At 38.3% G+C, this 26,719-nt stretch overlaps 1 protein-coding gene across 2 annotated transcripts in view; it reads right to left on the bottom strand.

Moving 5' to 3' along the window:
* Positions 1–25,038, bottom strand: part of ERO1A (endoplasmic reticulum oxidoreductase 1 alpha) — a 51,531-nt gene extending 26,493 nt beyond the window's left edge. For both annotated transcript variants that reach the window (XM_072761587.1, XM_072761586.1), the window contains exons 1-6: positions 24,813–25,038; positions 14,428–14,547; positions 13,406–13,489; positions 9,304–9,342; positions 623–699; positions 462–535 (exon numbers count right to left, since the gene is read on the bottom strand). In XM_072761587.1, the coding sequence (XP_072617688.1) occupies positions 462–535; positions 623–699; positions 9,304–9,342; positions 13,406–13,489; positions 14,428–14,547; positions 24,813–24,926 (508 nt within the window). In that variant the 5' untranslated portion in view covers positions 24,927–25,038. The remainder of the gene's footprint in view (positions 1–461; positions 536–622; positions 700–9,303; positions 9,343–13,405; positions 13,490–14,427; positions 14,548–24,812) is intronic.
* Between the last annotated feature and the right edge of the window lie 1,681 nt (positions 25,039–26,719).

Here is a 26,719-nt window from a genome sequence, read left to right on the forward strand (position 1 = left end):
GAGAGACGCTGGGATCATGGCCTGAGCAGAAGGCAGACATTTAACTAACTGAGCTACCCAGGCACCCTCTGGCTTATTTCATTTAGCATAGTATTTTCAAGATTTATCCATGTTGCAGGATATATCAAAACTCTGTTTCTTTTTATGACTAAATAATGTTCCCGTGTATGTATTATTACACTCTGTTTATCCATTCATTTGTTGATGGATATTTGGGTCATTTCTACCTTTCAGCTATTGTGAATGATGCCACCATGAATATGGGTATACAAGTAAGTATCTGTTCCCCCACCTTCAATCTTTTTTGGCACATATTTAGGAGTTGAATTGTTAGGTAACATGGTAATTTTGTCTTTAACTTTTGAGGAACTTTAGAAACTGAGTTCCTGAAACTGTTTTAAAATATTTTTTTTCTTAGACCCAATTTTAAACAAAATGCCCACAATAAAAAATGTTATTACCATCAGCTTCACAGAAGTTGTCTGAGGAATCATCATGCTTGGTCCACTGAAGAACAGCCTTCTGTGTTTCCTCACTTCAAATAACGAAAAGAGGTACCCTTTTTTAAGTAAACATTTCACAAGAAAAAAACAAATACTACTGCAAAAAAAAATTAATTAACCTTAGAGATTCATCCACAGCTCCAAGTCGTTCAGCTTGTTCACATTCTTCAATGAGGTTATTGGCTACCTCAGAATACTAAAAGGAAAGGAGAATAAGCAGATTACAATTTAGTGCATTTTTAAAACTTTTTAAAAGAATTTCAGGGTGTTATTCTGTATGTTGGTAAATTGAACACCAATAAAAAATTAATTTATTAAAAAAAAGAATTTCAAAATTATTCAAAGTTCTTTTAAGGGGCACCTGGGTGGCTCAGTCGGTTAAGCATCTGCCTTTGGCTCAGGTCGTGACCCCAGAACTCCTGGATAAAGCCCCATTACTGGGCTCCCTGCTCAGCAGGGAGTCTGCTTCTCCCACTGCCCCTCACCCTGCTCTTGCTGTCTCTCACTCACTCTCTCTGTCTCTCAAAAAAATGAATAAAATCTTTAAAAATAAAAAAGTTCTTTTATATCTATACTATTTCCTTAGCTTCAAAACTTAAAAAAAAAAAAAATCAACATCACTAAACATCTCCCCTGAAGCTAAAACAAAACAAAACAAAACAAACATAAAAGGCTTTGCTCGTTTTTGTTGGTGAACACATTTGCCACATGGTCACAAAATAAAGAATGTACTTCTGATAACTCATTATCAAGCTGTTCACCAAGAAAATCAAAGGTCTAAGGAATCCTAGGCAACATGAGGTAATGTCCCACTTTTTTTTTTTTTCCATGCCCAGTGTGGAGCACAACATGGGGCTTAAATTCACAACCTTGAGATCATGACCTGAGATCAAGAGACGCTTAACTAACTGAGCCACCAAGGCACCCCAATGTTCCACTTTTCTAATGGCCTAATTGTAAGCATCAGTCAGTCTTCTCTTCCATAAGTAAGTGGTTGGACCAGATGATGTGTGCCCAGGTCTATCTCAACTCTATATGCCATGATTCTATATATGCTCTGGAACTCATCAAGTCTTATAAAAAAGTATTCCAATATCTTTAGGTGTTTAAAATATGTTCTTTAGCAATCACCTTTCTTCTCAATGTCTAAGACACACACACACACACACACACACACACACACACACATTCTGCTAGGCATGTATCTGGCACAGGGGAAGTAAATGCAGATCCTAAGATTTCACAACACATTAGTCATCACCACCAAAGGGCTAAAAGATAACATCAGAAGCAGAAGGCACAGATTCAATCACTCAAAAAATATTTATTGAGTGCGCTTATTGTTCTGATGACCACACTAACGACTGCCCAGCCTATGACACTTCTGAGGATAAAAGAAAACACTTAAAAACCCTGAACGGAGACAATTTTTTGAAATGTTTATTGAATAACAACTTTGTTTCATTACATTGGTTGACCTATAAGGCAGCTCAATTTGAACACTATTTTCAAAAATAAAACTCTTTCTACATAATTATTAAGGGGTAAAAGGGGATATGATATATTCAATCTACTCTCAAATGGTTCTGAAAATAATATATACATAGATATAGGATGATAACACAAATGAGGCAAAATATTAAAAACTAGTGAATTGTAGAGTACACAAGAGGTGTTTATACTAATCTTGCAACTTTTCTATAAGCTGTTAATTAGCTCAAAATAAAAAGTTAAAATACACATCAAAAAATGAACAAAATTTGCTCAAAAAGCAACATATCTATGTATGTTAAAAAAAATTAAAATCCTTATCAGAATTACCTAAATATTAAAACAGAAGTTGGGACATCTGAGTGGCTCAGTGGTTGAGCAGATATCTGCCTTTGCCTCAGGGTGTGATCCCAGGGTCCTGGGATCGAGTCCCACATCAGGCTCCCTGCATGGAGCCTGCTTCTCCTTCTGCCTATGTCTCTGCCTCTCTCTCTGTGTCTCTCATGAATAAATAAATAAAATATTAAAAATAAATTAATTAAATAAAACAAGTTAACCATATTTTTTTTACTATTCTTAGTTTCTAACAATTTAATCAGTTTTGTTAAGTCACAAATAAGTTGATTTAAAGATTTTTTTTTAATTTATTCATTCATGAGCGACACAGAGGCAGAGACATAGGCAGAGGGAGAAGCAGGCTCCACCCAGGGAGCCTGATGCAGGACTGGATCCCACGGCCCCAGGATCACAACCTGACCGGAAGGCTCAACCATTTAGCCACCCAGGTGCCCCAGATGTCTTGATTTTAAATCATTGGCATTTTCCTGAGAAAAAAAAAAATTTCTAATTTATCATTTTTAATTTTTTCATAAAACTGCCCATAATCTTCAAAGTTAATTTTTATGGCTAGTCAACTTGAAATCCTTACCCTAGATTAACTCTTCTCTGTAGATACAATTTTTAATTGAGAAAAATATTCTCTACAGGTATAAATATGTGAAAATATTTTAAATCAAGTATTTTCACAAGGTCTATTCTTTTGCCTTCAAAGTATGTTTCTTCACTAAACATTTTAAGACAAAACTCATCAAATAATGTTTCTCTTTTTTGTTATTTTAAATGTTTTGCCAAATGTAGATGCTACAAAATTGTAAACCTTATTTCATTCCATTTCAGATGAGAATTTAAATTTATCCAATTAAAAACAAGAGTTTCATCAAGAAGAGACTGGGACGCCTGGGAGGCTCAGTGGTTAAGTGTCTGCCTTTGGCTCAGGGCGTGATGCTGGGGTCCTGGGATGGAGCCCCACATGGGGCTCCCTGCATGAAGCCTGCTTCTCCCTCTGCCTGTGTCTCCGTCTCTCATAAATAAATAAATAAATAAATAAATAAATAAATCTTTTTTTTTTTAAAAAAAAGAAGAGACTCTTCCTACAAGAGAAGATACTCCAAAAACACAATTATAAAATCCCACAATTAAAGCTTAAATATTATTTGAACTTTCCCCACTTAATGTGTTCAATCCCTCCCTAACTTTTGCAGGAATTAATTTCGACATCTTTGTTTAAAAGCTTTGTTATAATAACTGCAATTTGCTAACCCTTCAAAAGCTAAGAACTTTTTTCTTTAAGCATTCCATTCATCGATACTTTGAATAACAACTTTCCACTGATTTTAAACATACTGCAATTGACATTTCGAGATCTCACATATTAAAAATTGGTTAATACCACTGAAGGACTCTTGGGTTGTTTCCAAAGGCTCAAATATTTATAAAATCTGATTGATGATGCACAGCAAAGAAAGTCATGCTTCCTGTCTATGCCAAAGTAATATTTATTCCAGGATTAGTTTCACCTCAAAAATTCTATGGTCGGGATCCCTGGGTGGCGCAGTGGTTTGGCGCTTGCCTTTGGCCCAGGGCGCGATCCTGGAGACCCGGGATCGAATCCCACATCAGGCTCCCGGTGCATGGAGCCTGTTTCTCCCTCTGCCTATGTCTCTGCCTCTCTCTCTGTCTCTCTGTGACTATCATAAATAAATAAAAATTAAAAAAAATTAAAAAAAAAATTCTATGGTCATTGTCTATCTAAATATAAAAACCTGTATATTTTGACAATTACCACTTTTTTTTAAAATTTTATTTATTCATGACAGAGAGAGAAAGAGAGAGGCAGAGACACAGGCAGAGGGAGAAGCAGACTCCATGCAGGGGGCCTGACATGGGACTAGATCCCAGGTCTCCAGGATCACACCTCAGACTGAAGGTGGCACTAAACCGCTAGGCCATCGGGGCTGCCCCAACAATTACCACTTCTTTTTAAGATGTATGTATTTATTTATTTATTTGAGAGAGAGCACAAGCAGGGGAACAGCAGAGGGAGAAGGAGAAGCAGCTCCCATTGATTAGGGAGCCTGATGTGGGACTCGATCCCAGAATCGAATGGGATGACACAAGCCAAAGGCAGACACCCAACCAACTGAGCCACCCAGGAGCCCCACCACTTCTATCTTATTTGGTAAAATATCACAGCATGTTTGGACACACTTATGAATTATATCTTTTTTTTTTAAGATTTTATTTTTAGATGATCTCTACACCAATGTGGGGCTTGAACACACAATCCCGAAATTAAGAGTCACATGCTCTACTATCTGAACCAGTCAGGTGCCCTTGAATTATGTATATATTAGCCAACTACAAATTCATTTCTGCTCCACAGATTTCTTGATTTAATCAGAATTGTTCTTACCAAAATTTGTATATTATCACCACAAAACAAATATTTTGTCTTCAATTTTGAGCTTTAAATGAATTTATAATTGCAATAGGGACAAATGTTTTCCCTCAATAGAATGAAATTCCAAAAGTTTTGAGTCCAAATTAATTTTAAAAATCTAACAAATTTTGGAATTAAATGACTTTCTACTTAAAACAGCCAATAATGGCATCACTGAACTATGTGCAAAGTTCTGCCACTGAAGCCAATAAATTAATAGCTATGACTTCATTCTTTGTATGCAAACAAGAAAACATGGAATCAAAATGAGCAAATTATTTTAGACCTATAGTGGAAAAAGTGAATAGTGGTTGCCCCAAGGGGAAAAAGTAGAAATTGATTGGGATAGGGTATCAAGTGACTTTCCAGGGTAATGGTAATGTTCTCTCTATTGTAACAGAAGTATAGATTACACAGGGATATACATTTAGCAAATGCACACTTAAGATTTATGCATCTTGGGACACCTGGGTGGCTCAGCAGTTGAGCATCTGCCTGTGGCTCAGGGCATGATAGCGGGGTCCTGGGATCAAGCCCTGCATCGGGCTCCCTGCATGGAGCCTGCTTCTCCTTCTGCCTGTATCTCTGCCTCTCTCTCTGTTTCTCATGAATAAATAACTAAAATCTTAAAAAAAAAAAGATTTTGTGCATCTCGTTGTATGTTAATTTTATAAAAATACATTATAATACTGGACTCTACTTAATGATATACTTCTAGTTGTGTGTGTATGTTTGTGTGTGTGTGTATATATATATATGTCTATATACATATATATATATTTGACACATTTAGGGCAATGTGTACTGATGCTTGCAATTTACTTTGAAATACATCCAGAAAATCTTTTTACTGTATAACTAGAAAGATGGATAGATACATATATGATAATGTAAGTTTACAAAAATGTTAACAGTAGAATCTACCTGATGGTTATGCATGTTCACAGGAAAAGTCCTTCAACTTTGCTGTATATATGAAAATCTTCATAGTAACACCAGAAAATTTTAATTCAGAAGAGTTTAGTCTAAATGAAAAATCACATATGCCAGAATGATATGTAAGTACACCACTGCAGCTATACATGTTTAGTTTTTTCAAAAAAAGATTTTATTTATTTATTTATTTGAGAGGAAGAGAGAGAGAGAGAGAGACCACCAAAGGGAGTAGGGAGTGAGGGAGAGAGAGAACCTCAGATTCCCTGCTGAGCGTAGAGCCCGAGGTGCTGGATCTTACCACCTTGGGATCATGACAAAGCCAAAAACCAAGAGCTAGATGCTTAACCAATTGTGCCACCCAAGTGCCCCAAGTTATCATTTTTAGACAGTTTTCTTAACCACTAATTTATGAAATAGATGCTTAGGCTTTATCAGTAGATTTGTGTGTTCTGGTGTTCATACAGTCAGATAGTTCTATGGCCCTTGTGGATGATAAATGATGACCTTTTGTGAAGGTTACATATCACCAATAACTGTTTGTCATGAGATTTCTAAATGTAATACTTTTTCATTAAGCATATATTTCTTTTTTTCTTTCTTAGTTATCTTGGCCAATAGGATTCACTGTAAAAATATTTTTAATTACTGGCTTGCCTGGGTGGCTCAGTGGGTTAAACATCTACCTTCAGCTCAGGTCATGATCCCAGGGTCCTGGGATTGAGCCCATTGGGTTCCCCGCTCAGCAGGAAGCCTGCTTCTCCTTCTCCCTCTGCCTGTGTCTCTGCCTCTCTCTCTCTCTGCGTCTCTCATGAAGAGATAAATAAAATCTTTAAAAAAAAAAAAAAGAAAGAAAATAGAGAGGCAAGGGCAGAAGTAGGCAGCCCATTTAAGAGGCTACCACAATAATCCAGGCAAAAACTGATTATGGCTTTAAAGATTAAGATTCTGGGTATATTTTAAAACTCTGTAATCACAAATCGAATTTGGCCTACCAAAAAAGGCCTTGAAACAATTAACAATCCCCTAACAATTAGCATCCCCTAAAGCCCAGATTATAATCTCGAAACAACATTTCATGCTAAAAGTAGGATTTCTTAGAAAAAAATGTTATTTTCAAGAAATTAGAAAGAAAGGTACAAAATTAGCCTAGAAGATCTTTTTATAAGAAACCAAAAAGTCTACTAAGACTACTGGGATCTGGGCAGCCCTGGAGGCTCAGTGGTTTAGTGCCACCTTCAGCCCAGGGCGTGACACTGGAGACCCAGAATCAAGCCCCATGTCCGGCTCCCTGCATGGCGCCTGCTTCTCCCTCTGCCTGTGCCTGTGCCTCTCTCTCTCTCTGTCTCTCTCTCTCTCTCTCTCATGATTAAATAAATTCTTAAAAAAAAAAAAAAGATTACTGGGATCATCTCAAAAGGCCATAGTCACTAACTTAAAGGAGCTCCTAATGTATACAATGGAGTATTACTCAGCCATTAGAAATGACAAATACCCACCATTTGTTTCGACATGGATGGAACTGGAGGGTTATTACGCTGAGTGAAATAAGTCAATCGGAAAAGGACAAACATTATATGGTCTCATTCATTTGGGGAATATAAAAATTAGTGAAAGGGAATAAAGGGAAAGGAGTGAAAATATCAGTGAGGGTGACAAAACATGAGACACACCTAACTTTGGGAAACGAACAAGGAGTAGTGGAAAGGGAGGTGGGCAGGGGTTTGGGGTGACTGGGTGATGGGCACTGAGGGGGCATTTGGCAGGATGAGCACTGGGTGTTATGCTAAATGTTGGCAAACTGAACTCCAATAATTAAAAAATTAATTAATTAATTAATTTTAAAAATTTAAAAATTTTAAAAAAATTTTTTAAAAAGAAGGAGCTCCTAGTGGCCAAAGGCAGAACTCAAGCATCAAAAGGAATAAAAAAATGACTACAATAGAGTCTAACACATTAAAAAAGTCAAAACTCATAAATTCATAATAACACTTAAAAATGAAAACTCTTGGGGATCCCTGGGTGGCTGATCCCTTGGCACCTGCCTTTGGCCCAGGGCGTGATCCTGGAGTCCCAGGATCGAGTCCCATGTCGGGCTCCCTGCATGGAGCCTGCTTCTCCCTCTGCCTGTGTCTCTGCCTCTCTCTCTATGTCTATCATGAATAAATAAATAAAATCTTTAAAAAATAAAATAAAAATAAAAAAATAAAAACTCTTGACTAAAGAGGACACTTGATGGGATAAGCACTGGGTGTTACACTATATGTTGGCAAACTGAATTTAAATTAAAAAATTAAAAAGAAAAAGATTTTAAAAATAAAAAAATAAAAACTTTGAGGCATCTGCCTTCAACTCAGGTCATGATTCCAGGGTCATGGGATCCAGGCCCATATCAGGCTCCCTGCTTAGCGAGGAGTCTGCCTCTCCCTCTACCTCTCCCTCTGCTCATGCTGGCTTTCTTTCATTCAATCAATCAATCAATAAATATAACCAAAACCTTATTGGGCATCTTTGGAGGTGCCAGGACTCCAAACTCATAATTAATCTGAAAACTGGTAAACAAAGGAAAAGAATGAAGCATTTATCTTCTCCATCCTGTATAAACTGTATTTCAGGGCATCCAGATAGTTGACAAGAAAAGGTCTTTATAGAAATACAACAGATAATAAGTATAGAAAGAATGATAGAATATCAGCATTTTCAAAACTGAAAGAATGCAATAGGTAATGATCATCAAAGCTACTAAAACTTTCAGGGAAAAAATGAGTAGGGAACTGTATAATGAACCTAATGACCAATCTTAATTTCATGAGAAAAAAGAAAGCCAGACATTATGTGTTTTTTGATATGATGTAAGAGTAAGTATACAGCAACACTAATCAATATATATCAGAAAATGAATCTGAAAAGCTATAATATATAACCACCAGTTTACAGAATACAATGTGTTGAATGATGATATGACAGGGATACAATCAGTGGAAAGTTCTCTAGGATAAGGACTCATTTCTTTCAACAGATAAGTTTGCAAAGAAAGAAAAAAGAAGAGGGAATGGACATAGGTTAAAGACTTAAGTGGAGCCCAGGTGGCTCAGCCGGTTAAGGTTAAGCATCTGCCTTCAGCTCAGGTAATGATCCTAGGGTCCTAGGATTGATCCCCGCATCGTGCTCCCTGCTCCAGGCGGGAGTCTGCTTCTCCTCTCTCCTGCTTATACTCTATCTCTGTCTCTCTCTCAAATGAATAAATAAATTCTTTTTTAAAAGACAGAGGGACGCCTGGGTGGCTCAGCGGTTGAGCACCTGCCTTTGGCCCAGGGAGTGATCCTGGATTCCCAGGATTGAGTCCCACATCAGACTCCCTGCAAGGAGCCTGCTTCTCCCTCTGCTTGTGTCTCTGCCTCTCTCTCTGTCTCTCATGAATAAATAAATTAAATCTTAAAAAAAAAAAAAGAGAGAGACAGACAGACAGACAGAAATACACAAGCAGTGCCAGAAAATAAGGAAAGGAGGGGAGTGGAGTCATACCTGGCAAGGGAAATGAATTTTATGAATTTTTTTGTTAAGATAATAGACATATTAGTAAGTATGTGTATATACCTTATAGCTTGCAGATTTAATTCCATCAGGAACTTCATCCTAAAAAAGAAAAAAATGTTTTTATCAGATATTTATTCTATGTTCTGAAAAAAACTTTTAAGTTTCTATGATTTATGAGATTATTTTTATTTTTTTTAAGTTTATTTTATTTATTTAAGTAATCTCTATACCCAGTGTGGTGCTCTAACTCATGACCCCAAGATTAAGAGTCACATGCTCTTCCAAACTGAGCCAGCCCGGCGCCCCTATGAGATTACTTTTAAACTGAAATAGTCAGTTTTTATACTATTTCTTAAAAGTAAACAAAAACCCAACAAATTATTCTCTAGGTTGCTGTTCATATATTTTAATACCTCATAATAGCACAGAAATGTAAAAATAGTTACTCCTTTTGATGTTCAAATTGTCCCACACTGGCCACTAGGGGACCCATAAAGTGCTGACTTGTTATCTGCACCTGTCTCCTATTGATATGACCTCAGTAATCTTTAGCAGCATTTTCCATTTTCTTTTATGACAAGATACTCCAGGCTCACTGTGTATATTTCTTGTTCCAGTCCTGGAATTGACTGTTTTTTAAGGAGCCCTAGTTCTTTTCAGAGGAAAATGGTACTGGTTTTAGTCATGTGTTGGCCACTAACCAACTATAGGACCTATCTGTATATCCTCAAAGTGATGCTGTGAATAGACACAATGATGTATGTACTCTATAAATTGCAGGACCCTATTCCAGTGCTAAGTGTATTTCTGAAATAGATCATACCTCCCCAAAGGGAATGATCCACACAGAGATAAACACTTTATTGTGTAACTTTCCAGAATTCTTTTTCTAAGACCAGATATTTAGAGGGTTTCTAATTTTTTCATATCATGCCAAATTTATAAACTAATTTCAGCAGAATAGATACCTTTACAATATTTATTACTGCTTTACAGTCATCTTTGAACATCTGTCCAATTATTTTAGTAAGTGAAAATCCTGGTGGACTAGCGAATGGGATTTAGGAGGACACATGACAAGATGAGCATAGGGTATTATATGCTGGCAAACTGAATTTAAATAAAAATTTTGTTTAAATCCTGGTGGAATTACTAGACCAAAAAATGTGGACCTTTTAAATTTTGTTGATACATTTGCTGAACTGATCTCCAAAAGGATTTAACCACCAGAGTATGTGTTTCTTATTCACAAACAGTGGATATTGTTATTTGTTTTCACATTGGTCAATTAATAATAGAGGGGAAAGAACATTGTTTCGACCCATCATAAAGGTAATAAATAATTGGCCTTTCAGTTTATAGAGAGTCCAGGCTGCTAGTTAAAGCCCCACGTTGGGTGTGTAGAGACTACTTAAAAATTAAATGTTTAGGGATGCCTGAGTTTCTTAGTTAAGCATCTGACTCTTCATCTCAGCTGAGGTCTTAAATTTCAGGGTCATGAGCTCAAGCCCCCAAAAATAGAAATATTTTTTTAAAATTTCTTAAAATAGGGATCCCTGGGCGCAGTGGTTTGGCGCCTGCCTTTGGCCCGGGGCACGATCTTGGAGACCCGGGATCGAGTCCCACGTCGGGCTCCCGGTGCATGGAGCCTGCTTCTCCCTCTGCCTGTGTCTCTGCCTCTCTCTCTCTCCCTGTGACTATCATAAATAAATAAATAAAAATTAAAAAAATAATAATAATAAAAAATAAAAATTTCTTAAAATAATGATGAAATTCAAATTTTTAATAATTGTAAAACCACTTCCTTAGTTCTGACCAATATTAATAATGGCCCATTTAATGTATAAGTGCAATTAAATGCCTTTATTATCTACCATATTTTTAGCATGCTTAATAAGTCATAAATAAGTTATTGGTAAACTTGAATTTCCCCAACTACTATATACTACTAAATATAAATGCTAGAACTTAGGAAATAAAATGAAACGTTTAAAATGATGATATCATTTTAATTATATTATCGTAACAGGCTGTCTCACAAGTTAATTCTTGAATTTTCAAAAGCTTTGTCGATGAGGATACGTTTAACTAAAAACTAAAGGCTTGATTTTCATTTAACTAATGATAAAATACCCACAAATACTAATACTTGCATTAATTCCATATGCTAGATAGGTCTATATAGCAATATTTACACATATCAAAAGAAACCATTCAAAATTATAGCACCACTTCATACCCATTGGGATGGCTATTATCCAGAAAACAGAAAAGAGTGAATGTTAGTGAGGATATAGAGAAATTGGAAGCCTCGTGCATTGCTGGTGGGAATATAAAATGGTGCAGGTACTGTGAAGACAGTATGATTTCCTCAAAAAATTAAACACAGAACAACCATATAATCCAGTAATTCTAATTCTGGGTGTATACCCAAAAGAACTGAAATTAGGAACACAAACAGATATTTGTGCATCAGTATCCAGAGCAGCATTATACACAATGGCCAAAAGATGGGAATAACCCAAAAGCCAATCCATAGGAGAAGGAATAAATGAAATGCAGATACACATGAAATGCAGCATTATTCAGCCTTAAAAAGGAATATAATTCAAATACATGCTACTATGGATAAACCATGAAAATGCTGCTAAGGTAAACAAGCCAGACACAAAAGGACAAATGTTGTAATAATCCTCCTTATATGAGCTACCTAGAATAATCAAATTCATAGAGAAAGAAAATAGAATAGTGGTTGCCAAGGGCAAAAGGGATGGGTGAATGGGGAGTTATTGTTTAACGAACATGCAGTTTCAGTTTGTGATCAGGAAAAAAATTCTGCAACAGGATGGTGCTGATGGTTGCACAACAATGTGACTATACTTAATGCCATAAACTGTACACTTAAAAATGGTTAAAATGGTAAATCTTGTTATATGTATTTTATCACAATAAAAAAGCAAAATAGAAATATATGCTTTTAAATGGAAAAAAAAGGCTTCATTAAAAGTGTAAAATTCAGTTTTCAGAGTAAAATGCTTCAAATTTTAATGTCTGAGGATTTTTTTTTTTTTTTTTTTTTTTTTTTTTTTTTTAATGTCTGAGGATTCTTAAGTAAAACCAGGTGTTAGGAGCACCTGGCTTAGATGGTTAAGCATCTACCTTCAACTCAGGTCATGATCCTGGGATCCTAGTATAAAGCCCCAATCAGGCTTCCTGCTCAGCGGGGAGTATGCTTCTCCCTATTTCTCTGCCTCTCATTCATGCTCTCTCTCTTGCTCTCTATCTCAAATAAATAAATAAAATCAAAAAACAAAAAAACAAAACAAAAAAAAAAAAAACAGGGCAGCCCAGTGGCTCAGCAGTTTAGCGCCGCCTTCGGCCCAGGGTATGATCCTGGAGACCCGAGATCGAGTCCCACGTCAGGCTCCCCGCATGGAGCCAGCTTCTCCCTCTGCCGGTGTCTCTGCCTGTCTCTCTCTCTCTCTCTCTCTCTCTGTGTCTCTCATGAATAAATAAATAAAATCTTAAAAACAAAAACAAAAAAAAAAAAAAAACAGGTGTTTAGTCCAACCCCTTCCCACCCAAGAAAAACAATATACCTGTGGATAAAGGAGAGATTTTGCTTACACTTCCATTAATTTCATTTCGTTCTAATATAAACACAACTTTGAGGTAGGAAGAAAAACATCAAGCCAAAAGAACTGTTAATCTCACAAGTAAATCAAAGGATTGTATTTATCACAAAATTTAAATTCTTTTATTATGAAGGCAGAATAATTCAAAACAGGTTTTACGTTAGTAAGTTTAGGTTTTGTTTTTGGTTTTTTTTTGTTTGTTTGTTTTTTAAAGATTTGAGAGAAAGTAGGGGAAGGGAAAAGGAGAGAAAGAATCTCTAGCAGACTCCCTAATGAGTGTGGAGCCCAACTCAGGGCTCAATCCAAGGACCACAAGATTGTGACCTGAGCCAAATCAAGAGCTGGATGCTTAACCAACTGAACCACCCAGGCACCCCAAGTTTAGGTTTTTAATCTGTAAATATTAAACAACATTATATTTAACCTAAGGACTGAAATGTTATTTTAGTTGTGTTGCCCCTTTTTTTGAAAAGTGCAATTATTTGAAAAAAGATGTAATAGATCTTAAATGTATACGTGGTTCTTACCGATTGACAAGGCTTGACAGCACAGTCTCTTCGCCCACACTGGCTAATATCATTCCAGAAAGGACATGGTCTCTTCAGGTTTACCTATAGGATAACAGAAAAGGTTATAAAAGTAAGAATCTTGAGATTATTATTGACAAGTGTTCAATTACAATGTTATAACCTGGTCATGCTATTAGCTGCAGTTTTTCTTTTTCTTCCATTTCCCAGCTGCCAAGTTCCAGTGATTGTATCTATGTGTACCTTATATAAGTAAATTGGTAGACTTGGTTAGAAAGACACAGACTGGGATGCCAGAGTGGCTCAGCACTTGAGCATCTGCCTTCGACCCAGGGAGTGATCCTGGGGTCCCGGATCAAGTCCCACATCAGGCTCTCTGCATGAAGCCTGCTTCTCTCTCTGCCTGTGTCTCTGTCTTTCTCTCTGTGTCTCTCATGAATAAATAAAATCTTAAAAAAAAAAAAAAAAAAGACACAGACTGCTACTAAACAGACTCCAAACAGAGGGCAACTAGGAGACAAAGTAGCTGATATCACCACTGCTGAAATGATGTTCTTTTTAAGCAAGCAGCAGACAATTGTGAACTTAGATGATAATTATATATTCCAGTAATTACGTTTTTCTAAACTCCTTCTGTAGTTATCTCAAGATAAAATATCACAAGTGACCAGTTAAAATAATACAGGTCATAATAAAGTCATGCTTTTCAAAAAACTTAATTATTTTAGTTAACAGGAGTCAATCTAATATTTTAGAGAAGTATGAACTAGCAATTTTGATAACAATATAATAACTTCTGTTCTGACTTCAATTTAAACAACAAGTTTCCAACGCCACAGTGCAAAACTGACTTGTTGAAACTGAAAGTATCCAATGGATGGTTTCAGACCTATATTCTTCACTCTTGTAAACTGAATTTTAAATAATGGCCACAATTTTGAAGCTCAACAATTCCTAAGAAAATGTAATTATCCAGTTAAACTTTAAGTATTCTTGTGCAAAAAAATTTAAAATAAAAATACCTTGTAATATCTGAAGTAGTCACTTTCAAGAAGTTTTTGTAGTCTTGGGAAAAGCCTGTAGTTATTAAATTTATCAATGGTTTCAACATCACAGGTACAATCATCCAAGTAACCACTAACCTGTTAAAAAGAAAATGAAATAACACATCAAAATATCTTAGGTACAACAGGGTTCTTTTTCCTTACAAGGTTATGACTCAACCAACTCTTATCCTCTCTCCTCTCCTCATAATTTTTGGAAATGGGGGCATCCCTGGGTGGCACAGTGGTTTAGCACCTGCCTTCGGCCCAGGGCTTGATCCTGGGGTCCTGGGATCGAGTCCCACATCAGGCTCCCTGCATGGAGCCTGCTTCTCCCTCTGCCTGTGTCTCTGCCCCTCTCTCTCTCTCTCTCTCTCTCTCTCTCTCCCTGTCTCATGAATAAATAAATAAAATCTTTTAAAAATTAAAAATTAAAAAAAATAATTTTCAGAGATGGGGTATTACAGTAATCTAATAATGCTATTGCTCTTACTAGGAATGCAGTGGCTGCTTCTTGTAGGGTGTGCTGAGCTCATCATCACACATGTGCCCACACATATATGTAGTGAGTTGATACCCTGCAGCTACTCTGTAACTCCCCCCAGGCCTGACTAGGTGTAGGCATCTAATCCAAACCAGGTCATGGTCCCTGCTCCAGGAATCTGGAATTGAGAATAAGAAGAGATGGCTCTTCCTAAACAACTAAACACAGACCATATGCTAGCATGTGAACTGAGGAACACATGAGCCAGTCAGCAAGATTTTAAGATACACAGTGAAGCAGAGACAGGAGATGGATTCGGTTTTCCCGCTCCTAATTCTCCCCATCTTTCTTGAAGCCCCAGTTGCATTCCCATTCTTGGCTCTCCTAAGACTCTATATTCCTACAATTCAATTGTCAGTCTTCCCTTGTCTCCTACAAGATGCATAGTCTGGAGACAAGTTTAGTGAAGGTACCAAAAAAATACGGTATTTATAAGAGAAACAATAATTAACTATAACGATCTAACTACTCCCAAATATTAGACCATGATAATTTGTCTAGGTTAGAATTGGTGCTTAGAAATCACTTATCATTAGCAGCACAGATAGCAAATTGACCACAAAACCAATTCTGATCTTCAAATGCTTAAAAATAATTACAATCAGACAATGTTATCAGAAGTGAAACTAAAAGTCTCAGATGTTTATTTGGGGCTAGGCAAATACCTACAAAATTAATTATATATTGCTAACATGGTAATGCTGCAAGTAACAAATATGTCATGATTTAAGAATAGTAACTAGATTTTTTAAAAATATGTATATAGGGCATGCTATAGAAAAGAGGTCCTTATACTTTGGTCTGAATATTTGCAATATAAACTACTTTGGATTACATTTTAGGGAGACTTGTCAAAAAATTTTTTTTCAAATCTACTGGTAAGTAAGCAAGTAATACTTCATTGAAATACCGAATGTAGGTGATTTCCCTCTGGAATACCTTCAGTACCTTTTAATTTTGAAATATTACAAAACAGTAATGTAAATTTTTCACCTAAGAGTGAATAGTTTTGGATGATGAGAGATAATACTTTAGATGATGACAGCAATATCTAAGAGCTAAGATTCTGTACCGATTTGCCTAGTCTTACTTGTTTTGGACTAATTCAGGTTCCAGAAATCTGATCTACATATTTTGTTACTGTAATATCTACTTTCATTCCATATGCAAATTTGTCCTTATTTCCTGCTAAAAATTCTCTGAGTATACAATAATCTTTAGTTCCTAATTTGAGGTACTAACAAAACAAAAGTGCTTCTAAAGAACCTAGCTGATTTTTTTTCACACCCCTTTTTTTCAAGCATTAAAAAACAGAACTTCTAAGGACGTAAACTAGCTACTGTTTTTCCCCTTGGATACAAATCATTATACAAAGAAATAAGAGACACAAAGAATGCCAAGGCCAAAGGGATACATGCCAAATAGAGATATTAGGTCATAAGGAGAAACAAGCACACACAAAAAAAATATGAGAAAGGATTTGAAGCAATTATTTTTCCCCCTTACGTACTTCATTTTAAGGTAAAAAAATCTATCTTTAAAATCCAAGTTCGGGGGCAGCCTGGGTGGCTCAGTGGTTTAGTGTCGCCTTCAGCCCAGGGCGTGATCCTGGAGACCCAGGATGGAGTCCCACGTCGGGCTCCCTGCATGGAGCCTGCTTCTCCCTCTGCCTGTGTCTCTGTCTCTGTCTCTCTCTCTCTCACTCTTTCTCTGTCTCTCATGAATAAATACATAAAATCTTTTTTAAAAATTAAAAATTAAAATAAAATAAAATTCAAGTTCAGGCATCACCTCTTTTGGAAAGCTATCCCTGGAGTACCACTCAACTCCTGCTGGCTTAACTGTCCCTCCTATGTGCTCCCACGACACTCCACATACTCTTAGATACAAATTACCTCACTATATTGGATTTATCTATTTCAATTCCTCCCTCTAGAGTTTAAAATCCTTGAGAGCAAAATCATGTTCATTCATTTTGTATTCTTAGTCCTTAGCACTGTACTTCTAGAAAGTACATAGTAGATGCTCAGTATTTATTTGTAGAACGGATATATGAACAAATGTTTCAATGAATGCTGTCCACGGTCACGCTCATTCACTGGAGACCAGCATCACAGTCTAATTACGACTATGAACTACCATGTCACCTATGGTGCTCGGTGCTCAGTGCTCCAGACCACACGAGCCCAAGTGGCAGAAATGCACTCAGAACAAGGAAAGCAAGCAGCAGAGGTAAATAACCCATTGTGTCCAATTTTTTACCAATCTATATACCTTAACTACAAAGGAAGCTAGAGGAGGCTCCAGACCATAAAGGAATGCAAGATGCATTCAAAGCAGAAATAGCTGATAGCCAGAGACCTCAAAGAGAGAACACAGGACAATGGTAGGCTTAAAAATCCTCAGACCTTTACCATAGAAATTGAGTAGGAGGTACTTCCACCAACAACAAAATGTAGCAGGGCAGCTAAGTAGGTAGAGCAGGGGTAGAGGAGTTTCAATAGATGCAGAGGGCCCAGCAAAGGAGAGACTTAGAAACCCAAGACATATGACTGTTCAGATAAGCTTGCCAACCTAATCGCTGAAGAGAAGTCTAGCAGGTACAGATGACAGACCTAGTTCTAGAAACTAGAGAACCAGCATGTTACCAGAACAGAGTCTCTGGAGAAGGCAAAAAGAAGAAATCCAGTTAACAGGCCCAGAGCAAAATCTTGGAAACAAAGCAAAGCCTAGTCTCTAAGACCAAACCATGGGTACTGATCTGGAACAAGAATGACTTGATACTGCTGCAGCTTTGGGATGTGCTAAGGCTGCTTAAATTATTGCCACATCATCTCCTAAACTGAAACAGAATTCTGACCCTCCCATAGGAATACCAATTCTATTTAATGCGCCCCCCCCCCCAGCCCCACCACACACATACACAAAGTGATTGATGCATGCTAAAACTTGAAGCTCGCTGCTCCAGGCAACAATCAGCCAAACTAATTTGGTAGGAGGCCAAACTAATAGGTGGCAAACAGAAAGCCCTTGCTGAGGGATGGTAGATAGAAGAACCAGGGAAGGCCTGAAAGACATCTCCCAGTTTAAAGTCCAAGTCTCTAAAGAGCTGAAAAGCCTTTGAAGGCCTTCTGCAGCCTCCCAAGCACACAGCAATGCCCTCCTATGCACTCTCAAGAAGGATGCAGTGTGTAACGGTGGTTAGCATGCAGGCCCTGGGGTCAGGCCTTCTTGGGGTTGAATCCCATCTCTTCTACTTATTAGTTATTGGTCTTACCCAAGTATTTTTTAGCCCCTCTAAGCCTCAGTTTCCTATCTGAACACAAAATGGCAATACTAATAGTTCCCATCTTTAAGAGTTGATATCAAAATGAAATGGCACAGAATAAACGGCCAGTAAATGTTAATCAGTATCATTAACGTACCACTACTTAAATGTTTCTAGTGAAAGGAATCTTACTAGTCCCAAAGCAACCCACAACATTTTATTTGAGAGAGAGAGAGAGCGCGCACGCGAGAGAAAGTAAATCACTCTCTCAAGTAGGGGGGTGGAGAGGCAGAGGGAGAGAGAATCTTAAGCAGGCTCTACACCTGACTCAAGGCTCAATCTCACAACCCTGAGATCATGATATGAGCTGAAATCGAGTCAGATGCTTAACCAACTGAGCCACCGAGGTGCCCCTATGTTTTGTTTTGTTTACAAAGGAAAAAAAAAGGCTCAGTTTGCAACTAAAATTTTTCAAAAATTTTACATCTGTAGCCTCAGTGGAACATAGAACTGGAGAGCCAACAGTCAGATGCAGAAGTAGTCTCAAACACTTTCTCCACGGACTCTGGTTTGGACTGGTTTGGACTAATTACCAAAATATAAAAGGCAAGAAAAGAAAATAACATAGGCCTGCTTGTTTACTATTTTCTGGTTACAGGTACTCTTTAATTTACAATAAAAGACAAAAACAAGAACAAAAACAAAAAAAACCCCACTTTCTAGTTTTCTTACATGCCAAAAACTTCCAGTCCTACCACAGACTATCATTTTTTCCCAAAGCACTGTGAGAATATATTCCTCCTACCTGAAATATCTTTTAAAAGTGCTCAAACTGTTCTTTTTTTGCAAAGACCTTTAGTTATGTTTAATTTGATAGTGGTTTGTGACTGTGAAAAAGAACATGAAAAGTACTCATTGAAAGAGCTGACTGAGACCTCTGTTAATGAGAGCATGGAAACACTGAAGATTCTATACTGGGTAGTTGGCACCACTCTAAGTGACATGGAGAGCTACAAGCTATTTCTGCTTTAAACCTTTAGTCTTTAGAACTTTAAATTATTGTTGTGACCCAAAGTGTAGTAACCAATGTAAAATATGCTTTGTTCCACACTCTTTGTTCAAAAGGGCCTGGAATGTATTAAGTGCTCAGAGTCAATGGACATCTCTCCAGTATAACCTGTTTCAAAGATTCCTCTGACTAAATTTTAATCCAGGCTTAGTTCCACCTACCACGCAACATATTATCAAGTGTTTCTTCTTCCATGGTCTGGCTACTCTGACTAACAAATAAAAACTATTTTTTAAATTGACCTACACAAGACACTAGACAAGTAAATCTGCTAAAAATCATGTATGCAGAGTGTATCTACAATGCACTACAAAAGAAAATAATTGATTTTGAAATAGCCATTTTGGATTATCTGAGTTACTTCCATTTCATTAGCCTGACAGAAATTTACACCACTCAGATAAGTTGATCTGAGTGTTATTAGCACTAGCCATATTAAGATTAATAAAACATTTTGATGACATGGGAGTTTTTAGACTTATTTCTAATTAATTTAAGTGAAAAACATGTCCATACTGCCTCCATATCTGGGCTTCAATATTTCTTCTGAGGTTATTTCTTTAAAATGCATCTTGGGATTCCATGAACAGGGATTAAAGTTCTGTTACATTCATCCTAATGGTACATAATGGGTAAAAGGAAATACAAAACTCTGTCCAAAACAAAACAAAACAAAACAAAAAAACAAATTAAAAAAAGGAAAACAAGAAAGTCTGAAGAGTCTCCATTTATTTCAAGCCCATACCTATTACAACAAATATTACAATTATTATTTTGGTTTAAAGACAGGGTGGGGAAAAAAAAATAAAATAAAGACAGGGTGGGTCATGATCATAGGGTTCTTTATAAAAATTACATAGACTTGCACACCCCAAAAGGTAAAAAAGACCAATTTTCTGTGCAAAAAAAAAAATTTTAGGGACGCCAGGTGGCTCAGTGGTTGAGACTCTGCCTTTGGCTCAGGGCATGATCCCAGGGTCCAGGGATCAAGTCCCACATCAGGCTCCCCATGGGAGCCTGTTTCTCCTTCTGACTATGTTTCTGCCTCTCTCTGTGTGTCACTCATGAATAAATAAAATATTTTTAAAAATTATTTTAAAAAGAATGATGATTTTTTAAAAGTGGGGAGGGCAGCCCAGGTGGCTCAGCGGTTTAACACCGCCTTCAGCCCAGGGCGTGATCCTGGAGACCCAGAATCAAGTCCAACGTCAGGCTCCCTGCATGGAGCTTGCTTCTAACTCTGCCTGCTTCTCCCTCTGTGTCTCTGCCCCTCTCTCTCTCTCTCTCTCTCTCTCTGTCTCATGAATAAATAAATAAAATCTTAAAAAAAAAAAAGTGGGGAACTATATATAAGGAAGAGTTATAAGCCCCAGGCAATTTATCACTTATTTGCAGCAACGAACACTGAAACATTGTTATCAAAATAACTTACAACGTACAGTGAAAATGGTTTTGGTAGGATTTGATGTCAAGAGGCATATGCAGTAATGGACTAACCTTAAAGATTCATTTGGAGCCATCAACCCATCTGAAAGATCAATTCCAGAAAAACATGCAAATGGCTAAGCAGAATGATTGAAAGAATATACTCCAGCTAGCACACATCCTGAATTGTAATTTCCAGGATGCCTGGGTGGCTCAGTGGTTGGGCGTCTGCCTTTGGCCTAGGACGTGATCCTGGAGCCCCGGGATTGCGTCCTACATTGGGCTACCTGCAAGGAGCCTGCTTCTCCCTCTGCCTGTGTCTCTGCCTCTCTCTGTTTCTCTTATGAATAAATTTAAAAATCTTAAAAAAAAAAAAAAAAGAAATCCTGTATTATAATTTCCCTAACACTTCTTGAGTACCAATTATGTACCAGGCTCAGTACTCTGTAGTATCAAGAAATGGGACTAAATTTTTAGTTTATTTTTTGATCTCTCAAAACTTATTCACAATAGGCCACAATAAATGCTTATTGAATTTAACCTATTAAAAAAAATTTTTAGGGATGCCGGGTGGCTCAGGGCATGATCCCAGGGTCCAGGGATCAAGTCCCGCATCAGGCTCCCCGTGGGAGCCTGTTTCTCCTCCTGACTATGTTTCTGCCTCTCTCTGTGTGTCACTCATGAATAAATAAAATCTTAAAATATATATATATATATTATTATAAATATATATACATCTCTTAAAATATATATATATAATCTTAAAATATATATATTATTATAAATATATATTATATTTATCTTAAAATATATATATTATTATAAATATATATAGTATTATAAATATATATATAAATATATATTATTATAAATATATATAAATATATTTATTATAAATATATATTATAAATATATATTATATTTATCTTAAAATATATAAATATATTTAAATATAATATATAAAATATATATAAATATATATTAAAATATATATTATTATAAATATATATTACATTTATCTTAAAATATATATAAATATATTTATATATAATATATATTATATATATTATATATATATTATTATAAACATATTATATTTATCTTAAAATATATATATTATTATAAATATATATGTATATATATATATTTTTTTTTAAAAAAGAATGATGATTTAAAAAGTAAAGCTTTGTATCTTTTACTTCAATAATTTTCTAAGGCCAAATAGGTGCACATGCTGCTTTGGCTCAATTTAGAGTTGATAGTCTGTGAACTGAAACCCCTACCCATGAAAGAGTGTGATGAGGGGTGTTGATGTGGTAATTTAAGGCAGGAGTGGTAAGAGAGATTGGCAACAGGAAGGGAGAAAGACAATTAACAAAACGGTCTCTACAGAACTTTCCTGCTACTTGGGTACTGCAAAGAGAATGAGAGATTTTAATTTGTATTTCTAAACTCTAGGTCAAAAGTTAGTCTTTTGACTAACTATTGTCTAGCAATATTTACGAATTTTTTTTTTAAGATTCTATTTTTTAAGTAATTTCTATACCCAACTTGGGGCTCGAACTTACTACCCTGAGATCAAAAGTGGCATGCTCAACCACTTGAACCAGCCAGGTGCCCCTACTAGTTTTTTAAAATGCTTAGGATCTCAAGCTCCAAAGAACATTATTCACTAAATTGTTAAGTTCTTAAGGACAGGGATCATACCATAATTATTTCTGTATCACAAACATTCAGGTCAATGTACACAGTGCTTATAAATGTTTACTGAGGGCAGCGCTGGTGGCTCAGCGGTTTAGCGCCGCCTTCAGCCTAGGGCCTGATCCTGGAGACCCGGGATCGAGTCCCACATGGGGCTCCCCGCATGGAGCCTGCTTCTCCTTCTGCCTGTGTCTCTCACGAATAAATAAGTAAAATCTTTTTTAAAATAAATAAGTAAATAAGTATTTACTGAATGAGTAATTTCCACCATTCATCTCCCCTAATCTTTTCTTCCATCTTTATTTCTGTGTGTCTCTCATTTCTGTATACATCTATGTCTATATGCTTGTCCAATTTTCTCTTCATATCTATTCATCACTTGTCCTTTCTCCTCCTTACTCCCATCTCTTCCATTATTGACCATAACAGAACTAAAACGTATTTTTATTTCAATCTATTGAATTGAGATTGATGGTCTCTGTTCTTAAGTTGATTTAAATAGACCATTTAAAATTTTTCTTGGGACACCTGGGCGGCTCAGCGGTTGAGCATCTGCCTTTGACTCAGGATGTTATACTGCGGTCCTGGGATCGAGTCCCACCTCAGGCTCCCTGTATGGAGCCTACTTCTCCCTCTGCCTATGTCTCTGCCTCTCTCTATGTCTCTCACAAATAAATAAATAAATAAAATCTTTTTAAAATTTTTTTCTTAGAACGTTTAACATGCAACCCTCAGTATATAATTTTTTTTTAATTTTTATTTATTTATGATAGTCACAGAGAGAGAGAGAGAGGCAGAGACACAGGCAGAGGGAGAAGCAGGCTCCATGCAGGGAGCCCGACGTGGGATTCGATCCCGGGTCTCCAGGATCGTGCCCTGGGCCAAAGGCAGGCGCCAAACCGCTGCACCACCCAGGGATCCCTATTTTTTAACGATGATTCCAAAAAGAAAAACAGCCAGTCCTGTTCTGAAAGCAAAAGAAAGGGACCTAACAGATTTTTGTGTTGGGGAAATATTCGAATCTTGAAAACATTTTAAGGGGTGGGAAGTGGGAGGCTTAAATACTAATCAGAAGAAAAAATTTAAAGAAATTTAAGACTCCCCAATTTTAATCAAATATCTAAAAAAGTTATAGGGGGGATAAAAGTTGAAAAGCTCAACAGGTACTATTATTTCATTATTTAAAAATCCACAATACAGTTGAAAATGTTATATTGGACATCTTCCAACACTAACTTATTTTAAAGTCTTTTACTTCAACTTTTCTTATGTGCAAATGTTTGTACTTTGTGTTATGTTGTATTCTTCCTTATAAGTACTTGATGGCGTGCAGTTGCAATCCCTGAAGGTAAAGCTTTTCAAGCAGCAATTTCCTTTCAACTGTCCTACTCGTAGCTAGATAACATCTCAACTCTCAAATCACTCAGCAAAGCAACAAAACGCCAAGAATACGAAGCAGTGAAAGAGATAGTTCTTCCCCTCTTAATATTGGTTTATTTCTTCCTCCCATAATATTTAAAGCTGTTTCTTGACTCTGTGAAATAGTAGCATTGCCCCTACACTTAAAATGTTATTTCTGATCATTAATTGTAAAATCCACTTAAAAAGGAAAAAACTTGGATGCCTACCCTCCAATTTGTATAAAATGTAATTTTTTATCAACAGAGGCCAACCGAAACGTGACTTTAATGATATTAAAATACAGGACACTGCATATCCAAAAACCTCTAAATTTCTTTGAATTTTTTTTTTCTCAAGGAACCTACCTCTCTAACTAAAAAGGGAAGAAAAAAAAAAAAAAAGGTCCTAATAAGCTTGTACTTAAACTTGTGCCCTGAGGAATAAGGCTCATCCTCCCAATTGAGACCAGCCAAACGCGTGTCACGTTAAGGGAATCTCATCACATTTTGGAAAAAGAAAGGACACACGGCGAGGAGCCAGGGGCAAGCGGCGGCCCTCAAGGCACAGGGCAGCTGGGCTTGGACCCAGAAAAGCCACACACGAAGCCCTCCTCCTGCCTGACAACGAGCTCGGAGGCCCTGCGCCCTGCACACCCCACACCGGTGCGGGTCAAACTGGAAGTCAGGAAGACCCAGGTGCTGCTACAACGGCCAATATTCAGTGCGCGCGCACTCCCCGCGCAGGGAAGACCAAGGAAGATGCCTAAACCGACTCGGTGAAGACCTAACGGCGCGCGGCCGCCCCGGCGCACACCAAGCCCGGCGCGCTACGGAGCGGGGCGCTCCCGGGGTCACCTGCCGGCGCGCGGCACCCGGCACCCGGCACCCGGCACCCGGCACCCAGCGCAGGGCGGAGGCGGGCAGCCCCGGGAGCCGCGCGGCCGCGCGCAGCCTCACCTGGCAGAAGCACCGCTGCGCCGCCGTCTCGGGGGGCCGCCGCTCGCCGCGGCTCGGGCCGAGCAGCCACACGGCCCCCACGACGCCGATCAGGAAGCCCCAGCGGCGGCCCATAGCCGCTCCGGCCCTCCGCACCTCCCGGGCCCGGCACTCGGGCGCAGGCCGCGCGTCCGCAGAAGAAGCCCGCGCGGGCCGGCCCCCGGCGGCGCCCCACCCCCCGGCCGCCCCCCGGGCCCGCCCCCGGCCCGCGCGCCCCGCCCGACCGCGGCCGCCGCCGCCCGGCAGAGCCTGCGGACGTGCCTAGGCGCCCGCGCGGCCGGCCCGGGGCCTCGGGGCGGCTTCCTTTCCCCGCGTGAGGCTGACGCACCAGCCCGCTTCCCGGCGCGGCTCCGCCCCGCCCGGCGCCGGGAGCCTCGCTCGGGTGCGGCCGCCCCGGCCCCGCGCGCGAACCGGGGTCCGTGCGGCTGCGAGGGCGAGGGCGAGGGCGAGGGCGAGGGCGAGGGCGAGGGCGAGGGCGAGGGCGAGGGCGAGGGCGGAGCCGGAGGGGTCCGAGTGTCCCCGCAGGGCCCCGCCCACCCCCCCCCCCCCCCCACGAGGCAAACCGCACGAATTACGCGTCCACAGTGCCCCCGGCTGCCTTAAAGCTGAGAGGGACACAAGGCTGCGTGGGTAAATCAGAGTTTCCAGGAGTGACGGCGAAAGGGCAAAGAGAAGCAGGTGAAGTTACTTACTTTTAATATATGTAATATATAGATTAAAGATTATTGTATATCATACATTATGTATTTTATATATTATACATTTAATATATATTATACATAATGTATTATATATTTAATTATTATATATAATATATATATTTTAAAGAGTTTATTTATTCATGAGAGACACAGAGAGAGGCAGAGACACAGGCAGAGGGAGAAGCAGGCTCCATGCAGGGAGCCCGACGTGGGACTCGATCCCGGGTCTCCAGGATCACGACCTGGGCCGAAGGCAGCGCTAAACCCCTGAGCCACCGGGGCTGCCATTAATATATTTTATTTAACCCACTACGTGCAAAACATTTCGAAATATACTCAATATTAGATTATTCACAAAATATTTTACATATTTTTTAAATCTTTGAAATCTGGTGTGCATCTTATGCAAACTAGCCGTATTCCATAGTCAAATGTAGCGAGTGGCGGCTGTGTCCGTCAGCGCAGGTGGAGGCTACACTCTCATCTCATAGGAGGAAACAGGCCCAGGGGGGAGAGATGACTTGAGCAAGGGATGAGCTGGTCCTCTGATTCCCAGCCATGGGTTTAGCCTAAAAGCTTTTTTTTTTTTTTTTTTTAAGGAGAAATGTTCATGAAACTGGAAAGATTCCCAACATCTTATCTTACACATTAAAATATTTCAAATTATCTTTTTGTTTGGTATGTCATATTAAAAAAAAAAAAAAAAAAAAAAACATCATTTAACGAAGTAGCTTTAAGATATGTTAGGCCCCAAATAGGTATTACCTCTGTTTTCCAGCTGGGAAAAATAAGCATAGCAAGCTTATATATGTTACTCATAGGAATATGTTATTCAAAGTTACATGGTACACTAGAGGTGAAACCCAAACTCAGATATTTCTTTTTCTAAGATTTTATTTTTATTTGACAGAGAGCAAGAACACAAGCAGGGGGTGTGGCAGGGAGAGGGAGAAGCAAGTTTTCCAAGAAGCAGGGAGCCTCATACCAGGTTTGATTCCAGAACCCTTGGATCATGACCTGAGCTGAAGCAGATACTTAACTGACTGAGCCACCCAGGCGGTCCCACAAACTCAGACATTTCTTAATTTCAATGCCCATCATTTGCCAAGTGGACTGACACATAGTAAAAAGTCATCAACCATCTGAGATTCTGGTGGGCCTGAGAAG

This window comes from Vulpes vulpes, chromosome 6, assembly GCF_048418805.1.
Source record: "Vulpes vulpes isolate BD-2025 chromosome 6, VulVul3, whole genome shotgun sequence".
In the NCBI taxonomy this organism is placed as follows: Eukaryota; Metazoa; Chordata; class Mammalia; order Carnivora; family Canidae; genus Vulpes; species Vulpes vulpes.